The sequence below is a fragment of the Fukomys damarensis genome, unplaced genomic scaffold (assembly GCF_012274545.1).
Source record: "Fukomys damarensis isolate Sample0158 unplaced genomic scaffold, DMR_v1.0_HiC HiC_scaffold_16, whole genome shotgun sequence".
In the NCBI taxonomy this organism is placed as follows: Eukaryota; Metazoa; Chordata; class Mammalia; order Rodentia; family Bathyergidae; genus Fukomys; species Fukomys damarensis.
In genome coordinates this window covers 49,541,912-49,554,349 of record NW_022900928.1, presented here as the reverse complement: position 1 = coordinate 49,554,349, position 12,438 = coordinate 49,541,912, and the positions used below count along the sequence as shown (strand labels likewise).

General features: G+C 34.6%; 1 protein-coding gene across 1 annotated transcript in view; it reads right to left on the bottom strand.

Annotated features, from left to right (window-relative positions):
* Cntn5 (contactin 5) overlaps nucleotides 1-12,438 on the bottom strand; it is a 1,105,367-nt gene that overhangs the window by 419,540 nt on the left and 673,389 nt on the right. Inside the window, exon 5 of the mRNA XM_010642035.2 lies at nucleotides 1,386-1,607. Coding sequence (XP_010640337.1) covers nucleotides 1,386-1,607 — 222 coding nt within the window. The remainder of the gene's footprint in view (nucleotides 1-1,385; nucleotides 1,608-12,438) is intronic.

Here is a 12,438-nt window from a genome sequence, read left to right as displayed (position 1 = left end):
ATAAGGGAATGTAAAAATTTTACTAACAGGTATTTTGAAAAGTAAAATATATTTGTAGGGTGCTAAGACCACGTATTGATAAGATTTAACTGCTAACATGAAAAGATGATGTTCCACAAGGGGAACAATTTGTATAATCAGGAAAAATGATTTGCCTGTGCCTAGTACCACAACTGATCTGCTATTTGAATTCTTGAAATTAGAATCTTTCTAAGTATTTAGATCTTACAAAATATATGCTGAGTATTTAGTCCTTCACCTGGACTAGCCCAAAGTATATTGGTCTTAAAGTTAGTAGATATTGAAATGAAAACTGGTTACCCTATTATCAGTGTGACCTGATGAAAAGATGCTTCTCTAACCCTGAGTTGTCACTCATGTACAGGACAGTAAAAATATCTACCTCATTTATTCATTGAAGAAACCCAATGAGATTAGCTATATACATGAGGCAGGCACAGAGCCTAGTAACTGTCAGGTGCTAGTGTGTCACCCTGATTGTTAGTGTACCTGATTTTATTATGTTCAATCATGACAATGTTAGAAAAAAATCTAGAAAATGATTTTGAAGCCATAATATTAATAGCTGAAGAGAACTTCTGAACTTAAAAGGTACCTTATTTTCTACTTAAAAATGAAAATCAGAACAAGCATAGATCTGTGTATTTTACTTATTATATACTTTCATGGAATATTTATGTAGAGATAAAAATCACTGGATTGAACAATGTGACTATCTGAAACCTTTTAATATTCAATGCCAAAATGCTATTCAAAAATATGTATTTTTACTTTTACTCTGAATGTACTTAACTTAATCCTAAAGAATACTGCTATTGAGTATAATGAATTAAATGCTTAAAGTATCTTGAGAGATATTAAGAGTAGAAAGCAAACTTATGACCAAGACAGCCTTAATATTCTACTCAATAACTTTTGTTCCTTACTATAGTCTTCTGACCTGCCTTTTTCTTAGAACATTTAAAAAATGTGCAATCGTCAATTCATTCTCCCCCCCTATGAGATTTCAATAATCTCCCAGTCTCTTGCCATTTTTACAAAGCACCAGTACCTGTCTCAAGCAGCTGTGCATGAGTTATTCATTTGAAATGCAGTCATTAAGAAACATAGGGGCAGTGTCCTGGCTTTGTTAGAGGACAGGTCCTTAACTTTCATACATACCAGTGAACAAATACAGATGGGCTCATCACACCGACCAAGCCCTTCTCTAAACTCCAATTTGCCTAACTCACTTTACCTCCAACTTTATTTTGCCTTTTGTTACAGCACGGTTCAGTTCAGTCTGTTGCTCTTATTTCAGTAACCTTGTTCAAGGTTTCCTGGCCTGTGTAGCTGTACTTTTGCAAATTTTCTTTCACACTTACCATCTTGTTTGAAGGCATCTGAGGAGTGATAGAGGTTGATGGGGGAATAGTAATGTTGAGCTGCCCCGCGCCAACTTGGTGAAGAAACACTTAGTGTCCCTAAAGCAGGACTGCTGTACCGTGGTCTGGTCTTTGATCCAAAGAGAGATGAGGATGAACTTTTCTTGATTCTTAACAAAGCGGCATATGAAGTTGGGAGACCAGGAGGAGCTTTGGAATACTCTATAAAAGAGAATAATAATATAAATGAATTCTGATGAGACTGGTTTACTTTTTCCAGTAAAAGTGGCTTATTCTAAAGACATTGTCAAAAATTATCCTTGAGGTTGCTATAAAATTCAGACTCCAGCAAGAGTAGAAAAATATTAAAGGATACTTATATATTTTAAATATTTTTCAATATTTTCCTGGTTGTAATAGCCTTCAGTAAGAAAGGGAGATGATTGAAAATCCATTACTGAGGAGGAAAGATAGAATAAAAGAGCAATATAGAGAGAAAGAAGAGAGGGAAGGAACAGAAGTAAAGGAACTGAAAGGAGCAAAGCTATCAAAATGCTCAGACCTTTCACTAGCAGGAGTAAGGCTCAACCTTTTGAATTTTCCTTAATATTGCAGTATGCATTCCCTATCTATTAGAGTTGTTTCTTTTTCATTAGCCTCTCATTTTTATTTTATTTGACTATTTTTACTGTAGATAATTATTACATTAATTGTGAGGCATTGATATATTTATATAACACAGCTTGGTTCTTTTTATTCCTCCTTGCATCTCTAGATCTTCCCCTTTGCAAAAATCCATCTTCCTGTTTTCTATTATCTTTTATTTTGCTCTTTAAATTATTTAAATTATTTATCTTTAAATTATTTAGATTTGTGATATAAAACAACCCAGGCAGTATTTAGGCTTGTCTTATTTCTCTAATATTATGATCACAAGGTGCATCATTTTCCAATAGCTGATTCAAAATTATCCTTCTTAATGGCAAAGTACTAGTCCATATGCTGTATAAACAGCATATTTTCTGCATCCTTCATCACTTGATGCATTGACATATGGCTATTTCCAAAATTCATTAAGAGTCATGCTGCTAAAATTGTGGGTATGAGTGACTCACTGTAATCTAATGTCTTTAACTCTTTTGGGAAGACACCTGAAAGGGGAATGGCTTGGTCAAATGAAAAAACCTGTTTTTATTGGTTATGTTAGAGGAACCTCCATGACAATTTTCATAGTGGATAATAACCCACTTCCCAACTGAAAATATAGGGTGCTCCTTTTTATCACAGCCTATCCAGAACTTAGTTTGATTTTTTGATGATCAACATCTTCATTATAGATGTCTTTCACTTCCTTGGTTAGCTGAGCTTTTAAGCATGTAATTCTTTGAAACTATTATGAATGATATTGTTTGCCTGATTTCTTTCCTGAAGGGTTCAATATTGATATACAGGGACACTATTGATTTTTGATTTTGTATCCTGCTATTTTGCTGAATGTATTAGCTCTAGGGATCTTATAATGAAGTTTTGTGTCTTCTATACAAAAAATCATGTCCTCTCTAAGGATAGTTTTGCCTTTCCTATTTTTATCCCTTTCATTTCTGTTTCTTTCCCTTAGTTTGTCTGGCTGATGACTTGAGTTCTCTACTGAACAATAGTGTGAAGAGCCTCTTTGAGGATGCTGAAGGAGGATTATGAATCTGTCTTGCTCAGGCAACTTAATGAAACATTTTTTTCAAAATAAAAGATACAAAATAAACACCTGGAGATGTAGCTTAGTGAAGATGCCATGGGTTCAGTCCTCAATGCTGAAAAAAATGAGCAATTATGAATAGGATTTTTCTATGTCTAATACCAATTTAACTGGACTATTTATTGAACTAGGAAATATTTTTGAGAACTAAGTAGTTTTGTTCAGAGTATCTGACATTTGAACTCAATAGCTGCTAATATTTTAAGATAAAAACAATTTGTCAATAAGCTTTCTCATAATTAAAATTACTTAGAATCATTATACTGTCTCATAAAGATATTTCAGAATACAAGTATTTGTGTGATTTGGAAATAACATGTTGTGTTAAACATCACATTAGGTTTAACATTTTCTATACCATGAAACTATAAATATTTCTTTAAAATTCAAAAATATATATTTTAGATGTTTTTTACACTTAAAATCAGCATGATATGTGTAGTCTAAGCCTATGAGGAGTTAAGAAGTTCATGTTCCTTAGTCTTTGCTGTTCAACCATGAGTTTGGTGAAGGCGGATCAATTTATCTGAAATCAGCTACCCTCTCTTGGGCAAACTGTGTGAAAACAGACTATGCGTACACATAAAATCTCCTTTAAAGCCTGGAATTAAATGCAGGTTTGGTCACCAAGAGGTGTAAGGTAACGAAAAGAGAAGGAATTTTCCTTTAAGGTACTTTGTAGTGGTGGTTTCTAAACCTATTCATTTCTCAGAGCAATCTGCTGCTTAGTGTTTTAACTGCCTGTTTTGCTCATTTTGAAGAAGAACCATCTCTAGCTTCTGTTAAAAATTAAAATATAATAATATGGTTTATAGTTCTTAAAGTTAGATTAAAGACATTAGTAGAAAAATAAAAAGTCCATAGTGAGGTTTTAAAAAGCCAGGGTTATCACTGTGCTTGTAAAATTCATACATGTACATCTGTATATATGTGTGTACATGGGTATTTGTGCATGTACAGACACATATATACACAGACACGACTTTCATTCTGCCCAGAAGATACAAAAATTGGCTTATGCCACTCACACAGAAATGAGCTAAGTGGAAATCTGGCCTTGTGCTCCACACCAAGACTTCATCTGCTAGGTAATCAGTTGCATCTGTTACAGTAGAGGTTCCCTTTCCATCAATTAATGTGAATCCAAAGTTGTTACTAGAAATTTAGCAATATATTCATTTATTCATGAATTCAGCAAATGCAACTGTGAACTTAGGAGGTGCCAAGTGCTAGGGACACAGAGGTGAATGGAATATTTCTCCAGGCTTCAGTGAGATTCACGAGTCTATGGGCTCCCTGCCATGGGTGAGACATTGTCTCATTCAGCTTAAAGCTATCAGAAAATGCTTTCTAGAGGAAATTCTATCTTAACCGAATCCTGAGCATCCATTAGCAATTAACTCAGGAAAGCCAGTGGGTGGGAAACGGAGATATTGTAGCCAAAAAGAAGATGAGTTGCTGTAAACACCTGTAAAGGAAAGATAGTGCAGTGTCCATAGTGGACTAAAAAAGTCAAGGGTACCTTGTGTGACAGAATTCAGAGAAGAGGTAAGGATAAGTAAGGGCCAGTGTTGAGATTCTTTGTATAACCCGCTCATTCAGTATGATTTTAAATGGGGAGCAATGTAAGCTTTAGAGACATCATCTGGCTCCAGTGCGATTATAGAATAAGACAAAAAGAATACTATTCAAGGACCTAAAGCTATAGTGTAGGCAAAGATCACTAAGGAAAAGGGATGTTATAACATAGAATGTGGAGATAACTGATTAGATTGGGAGCCAGTAAGAAACTGGGGACGGTCTATACCACTAAAAGATTGCTAAGAACGAATGCAGGAGAATGCCTGTGCTTGAGGTAAAAGCTCATGAATTCCATGCTGGACAGCTGAGGACCCTGGGTACTCATTGATAAGATTCGGAAAATGTAAGGAAAATATAAGATCAGCACATTAAAAGATAAATAGATGGTTATGAAAACTATGTGAACAGATAAGTTTGTCAAGGAAATATTTAAATATGTTGAATATGTAAAGTTAGGGCTCATCAACATTTAGGAGAAACAGCAGAAATAGTTGAAACTGTAAAGAAGAGATGAAAAATAGGATGCCACTGAAGGACAGGGAAACTCTCGCAGCACATATAAGAAAAGAGTCAAAGCCCAGAGCAGAGACCAAGTTTTCAGGTGGTCAACCCACAGAAAGGAGGCATCCAGCACTAACAAAGCCACCTACTTTCTCTACACAACAAGATGAAAAGATGTGCAAGTGAGGTCAGAGCCAAGGGGTGAAAAGGCTGTCTACACTGCCATTTCCACTCCGCTGGACCTTTGAGCCTGGAGGCTTCCATCAGTCTCCTGATTTTAGTATAACGATGAGTCAGTGAGGCTGGTGCCTCTCTTTCTTGGGAGTATTTTTAACTCTCCTTGATGCCCTCTTAAGCTGCCCAGCCTCTTTGTCTTACATCTCTAGTTTCCACACTCCTCAATTCCAATTCTAGGGACCCTTGGGTCTATAAAAATCAATGTACTAGCAACAATAAATGGGAGAAAGAGGCTTCAATTATTTATAGGACTTTGCTTAACCTTCCACTTTGGGAGACAAAATTTATGTTACAAATGAATCTGTTGAGGGTGAAAAATGCTTGCACTTATATAAATTAATCCTCACTTGTTTCATTGGCTGAAAGTTCCACTACTTTAAACCCAACTATAAACATATTCTGTTGCTAAGCTAGATAGAGAACATAAAATCGTACTTTACTGTCTCAGGTTATGATATTTAATTTAGCTCAGTGAGCTTCCAGAAAGTACTACTACATCTCCTTAGTACATTTACTTTTCTACTTTCCTGTTCTTATACTGTTTCCTCAAATCCACACCTTTTCTATATTCATTTATGATGAAATAGGAACAACCAGAAGCAACAGTCCCTCACGCGCTCCCACCAGGTGCAGCTACACCCACATACTCTACATTGTTTTCTAAGGTGTGACTGGGGTCATAGGAATGCATTCCCTGTGCATCTGGTGAAGGCAAACCCCTCTGTATCTACTGAGTACTATTCCATCCCATCTTGACTGCTTGAGGACATCTTTCCACAAATTTACTCAGCATCTCTTTTGTATCTGTTACATTGCTCCCATAACTTCAAAAGTTTCTCTCTGTCTCTCTCTGTCTCTCTGTCTCTCTCTATCTCTGTCTCTCTATCTCTCTCTCTCTCTCACACACACACACACACACAAAACTAGATCTTGACCTTATCATTCTTTCTATTGTGCTTTGCAGTCATGACTCCCTACGAAGAGATATGAAGGGCTAATGCATTCAATTCTTTCTCTGATTCTCTCTTGGACCTAATTCCAAGTCATCTTGCTTGTGCCACTACATGTTGCTCTCTAACATTAAAAATTTAAAAGCAATTGCTAAATCTAAGGACAACTTTTCACTATACTAATCCTGCAAGCAGTGTTTGACACTGTTAATCATCTACCTTTTCAAAAGCATTTTCTTCACGATTCCCTAGACTCATGGTTTTTCCTATCTCACCGGCCATTATTTATCTTCTTTGCCAGTTGTCTCTTCAACTTTTAAATATTAGTGAACTTTAGGAAGCATCTTTTCTCAATCTAAATGAACTTGACAAAGACTTTCTTAATAAACATCAGTTCCCTCCTAGATGGACTTCATCTATACCCTCAGTTACCTGGAGTTAGCTCTGGGTCTTTAATATCCTGTATATTTCTTTATGCTCTAATTCCTAATGTTGAAGAACAACTCTTTACTCTCCTTTTCGTGGCTCTTCAGCCTAACAATTTTCTGACCTCTTTTACGGAATAGTATCATCTGTTATAGATCACCTGATAAATCATACACAAGACTCAGGACCTCTTTTTATTCAACTCTAGTGGGGTCACTAAAGAAAGTGCTGAACCATGGGAGTTCAAAGATGCCCAGTGAAAGTAATTTTTTCGGGGGGGTTGTGCCGGGGTTAGAACTCAGGGCCTTGTGCTTGTGAGGCAGGCAGTGGAACCACTGAGCTAAATGCCTGCCCTACTGAAAGTAATTCTGAGAAACACTCTGCTGGACTCAGTAATGGACTTTGTTATATGTATATAATTCCTTGCTTTTTTTCAGCAGTCAAACATAATTTTATTTTTACTTCATTCTTTTTTTATTCAGCATTCATAGATATTTTTTCAATAGTTACTTATTGAATTTCCATAGTGTGTAAAGAACTGGAGATGTAGTTATGAGTAAATCATAACTGGTCCCTGCCCAAAGTAAAAGTTTGGAAGTATCAACAATTGTGAGTGCACTAGTGGAGGAAAAATAAATAATCAGATTTTATTTTGTAATTATTTAAAGTTAAGAAGTATGACACAAGTAATACCCTGAAAGGAAACAGTAAGAAGAAAAATTGAAGAAATCAGTGCCTTGAGAAACTTGGCAACATTTACTTTTACAACAGTGTCATCTTGCCTCATTTGCTGGGAATAAAAACTACTATTAGATCTGGGGCATACATCTTTCTCTTACACTCTGAGCACATTATTTTGATTGAGATTTTTGAGCGAGAGATACTGTGTCAGGAAACCTATTTGTAGTATAAGTAGTTTCCAAAGAGAAATGGCAATTATTTAAACTAGGAATCTACCTCATAGTTTCTCGATGCCTTCCATCAATATACGAATAACTCTATGTCTTGGTTTCTTTGGTTTCCTTGCTTTTAGAATAAGGCTAGCAATAGGTTCTTCCTCACAGATTGTCAGGAAAGCAAAAAATAATACATATACAATAATTAAAACTGTGCTTGTTTGATAGTAATAACCCAATAATTGAGAGCTCTGTGTTTACTTATTATTTGTAGATTAGTTATTACTCTGTACCATTGTCTGGTTAGTATAACTGTATACTAATCTTAGCCCTTTCAGCTATAATTAGGTCACAAAATGAGACTATTAACGTGAATTTTAATTTTAAAAGAGGAGCTAAAAGGGTGGATGAAGAACTAATAGAACGGGTCATGGAAAGGGAAAAATGAAATTTATATTTTTCTAACAGGTATATTCCCATAAGTAAATTATCATGAAAAAAATTGGCCACAGACAGAAACTCTGAATTACAGGAAATATAATAGCTATATATTCTTTTGATTACACTCATTATTTTCTCTATTTTTCCTTAGCAAGGTTTGAAAAGAAGAATGACTTCTTTATTCCCAGAGAAAAGTCTTCAGTGGTTGCTCAATCTTTTAATAAATATCTTTGCTGACAATGTCAGCAGAATCTAGCTATATACTATTTATTTCTTCATCTATTTTCTCACTTCATACAGATCAGACCTGAGGAAATGTGCCTTACAGTTATTTCTAAAGTGGCCCAGAGATTTGGTGATAAACTCAATTAACCCGGTGCTTTCACACCATGAAATTCCAGCTGGGAGATGGGTAGGAGTAAATATTAATTCCTGCATTAAGTATTTCCTGACCAAGTGACCCTGGGACCACTGAACGTAGATTATTTAATAAAATAGTACTCTATTTATAAAGTCTGAATGACATTGTTGCAATTTACAACCTTGAAACTGTACGATGCTTTTTCATTGTGTGAAAGGTCACTGTTATAGATAACATAAGGACTGAATGCAAACCATATGAATATAGTGAATTTGAACATGTAGAACTAGAATTCCTTACAGTAATACTTATAAATAAAATATCAAAATGATAAGGGGCATATTTTAAATTGTTTAATCTCTTCATATTTTAATTATTCTTGAATTTTCTAATACCAATTAAAATTCAGAAATCCGTGTTCTTATCTGTGAGAAATATGTTGACAAAGAATTTAAATGCTGTTAAATTTAACGATACAACTAGGACACTTGAGTAGTTTTGAGTTCTGTACTTGAATCTTTTCTGCAATGTCCTCATACAACACTGTTAATTTGTACAGCTGAAGAAGGCTAAGTGATACCAAAAATTCATAAAATGAAAGGATTCTTGTATAAATTCATTTTCCCCATTATTTTAGTTTTGAGTAAAAATAAACTAAAACATCAGGTGATATCTGGTGTACCAATGAATAATAATACTTAATCACTGACTCCTAAGTCCAGAGAGCAGAGTAGCAGCATACTTGGATGACAGAGCACACAGGAAAAGCAGAAGTCATACAATTGCTAAGCTTGCAGCATGACTCTATTTGGCATTAAAGTCAGCACAAAGAAATTTGATATCTAACCTTTTTCAGGGTAATTGCTAAAGCTGTCCTCTCTTTGATGAGAATTAATGTTAACTGTGCAACTTTAGCCTGCTACTGTTTTATGAAGCTTGCAAGGATGGATGTAACACCTCAGCGAAGCCGGTCATGTGAAGCATATTTAGAAATGGTTAATAATTTATAAATAATGTGCCTTATTTCAATTTGGTTTCTGCATTTATGGCAGAGAACACTTTGAAATAGCTCAAATCAGATGTGTTCTATGTCTCAGCTCAGCATTTTCTTTAAGAAATGTACTGCATAAACTTAGCGTTTCAGCTGTAGGAGTGAGAAAGTTTATACAGAGTATGAAATTCACCATTTTTAAAGCACCAAAGTCAGGTATCTAAACTATAATAGTTGTAGAGTATATAAAAAGTGTTAACAACACTGCATTTCTAGTATTCTTTGCATAAGACTGAAAAATAGACCATACTTACTGGGTCAAAGAAAATATAGTTCTGAACTATTTCTACCATTCCTTCCCAGAAATACTGTTTACCTGTGAAGTAATAATGACTGAAGAGCAAATAAACTTTTTCTCCCATTCTTTAAAAATGTATTGGTATAGTCAGATATATAATGAAAATATTACACATGAAAATGGATATTATATACATTTTATTGCACAAAAATTATTGGTTTCCCTGCTTATGTATTTTTGTGATTGTATAGTTTTTTAAAAATCTGTAATATTTATATTCTATCCTTTTAAATTATGAAAATTATAATGTGCAATTGCATTAAATTGACACTTTTTATAATATGAATATGAATCACTGAAGAAATCAGTATGGTCAGGAGCTACTTGAAAGTATAAGCAAATTAGTGATTAAAGAATTCCCTTTTGTTTTGAATAATTAAAGATTGCAGTGAATTTTTAGCTCTGTATTTATTCCTATTCTGTGAGTGTTTAAGATGGACCAGAATTTATTTGATAAATTAAAAACTTGATACTGGTTAGGAATAAATGATGCACTTTAAAAATAAAGTAAGCCTCCTTGAAATTTTTGAAACTATTTTATAGGCAAGTTATGTTGCCATGATATCAGCAATATAAATAAAAATTTCATTATGTGTTTGTTTTGGTATGGTACAGATCTTATGTAGAATCTACAAAGTTCAAGTACACCAAATCAATTATGAGTTTAATAATGGAATTAGATAGCTAAAAGTATTCATGACATGTTTGAAATATACACATATAGTGAAATACAGAATTTAACATTTATTCAGCACATAATTTATCTTTTATGTATCCCACATTGAAATATAACTGGAAATAGACAAAGCGATAAAACAAATTCTTTGCCTTCCAAGAATTCTTATAAACTAAGGGAATATAAACTGCAAGGAAATCACTGTTCAATCAGGAGCATTTTTACAGCTCTTATATAGTAGTTATGTTCTTATGGCACTTATTCCTCTACCCCAAAGCCTCATGCACACATAAGTGGGGCTTTTCAGATCTGGCTGGGTCAAGGGTGTGATAATGGGAAGGTGCCCTACTCTGGGTGTGGCTGGCACCCCCAAAGAGCCGGTAGCTTGGGTGAAGTACAAAGTGATAGAAAGAAGACCAGCTGCTGCTGCTGTTTTCTGCTTTTGCTGTCCCCTGCCTTCCACATCATGGACCGTTATTTCTCCTCTGCGATGCCACCCTGCTCTGGAACCATCCAACTAAGGATGAAAACCTCTACAAACTGTGAGCTAAATAAACTTTTCCTCCTTTAAATTGTAGGTGTTTGATATTTTCTCTCAACACTCAGAAAAGTAGCTGAGACAGTTGTGGACACAACTCAATATTAGATATACTCATACAAATGCAGTCTTGGTCTTGGAGAAAAAGTTTTGTTATTTTCTATGAACATATATGGGGATTTTTTTTCCTACATGTTCTACAGGTTACAAAAAGTAGAGGGTGTAATACCATGTTTCCCCAGTAAGACAATGAAGGGTTTTCTCAGGTCTGGGGGAACTCTTGGTCCACATGGGTACTATTTCCAACAGATGTCTATTTACATAAGAAAGTTGGTAAGGGTTAGGGAAATTATACTTTCTCACCTGGGTGGCTCCACTGACTGTTTTGTGCAGCTTCAAAGAGCTACATCTTACACTTCTGTACATTTTACCATTAAAGCAAATCTTATGCTTGGCATGGTTAGCTGTTTGTTACTGACTTTCTGCAATCATAGTCTCACTTGTCAGGAGGCAGAGTAGTAAAAGTGGCAGGGAAATAGTTACATCTTGTGATTACTGTTCAATGTAATTTATGTGGAAGTATTTATGAAGAAGCAACTGATACCAACCAAAAATCCTTGGTAGGAAAAACAATTTGAATTGGGCTTTGGTCATTTCTTACAAACTGAAGTAAGCATTTTGGAAATATTTTTATGTTTTTAATTTGCTACTTCATACATGAAAAGGCTGCCAGGAAATCCCACCAAGGGAAGTTAGCTACTGAACCTTATTACAAGGATTTTTTTCTTCAAAGGCATTCCCACAGCTTTGATCCTAAGAATAAGACTAGTGAGATATCAGAGGAAACAGAAAACAGAGATTTCTTTAAAGAAAAAATATCTGTAGAAAAATTTTTAATGACATTTTAGCTCAGTTTGGTAATTAACCATTAACCAATAAAATACCTACAAGTCAATTTAAATTCACTCATCAGCTGTGGTTGTGCTGTTGACTAAAATCATAGGATTTTTAGGGCTGGGGATTTAGCTCAGCAGTTCGGTGGCCTGCCTTGCAAGCGCAAGGGCCTGAGTTCAATCCCCAGTAAAAAAAAAAAAAAAACAAAACAAAACAAAACAAAAAAAGTATATACACACACACACATACACACGTATATATACATGTTTATATATACGTGCATATATATGCGTGTATATATGTATATACACATATATATGTATATATATATGTATATACATGTATACATGTGTATATACATGTATATACACATATATATGTATATATGTGTGTATATATATGTATATGTATATGTATGTGTGTGTGTACACACACACACACACACACACA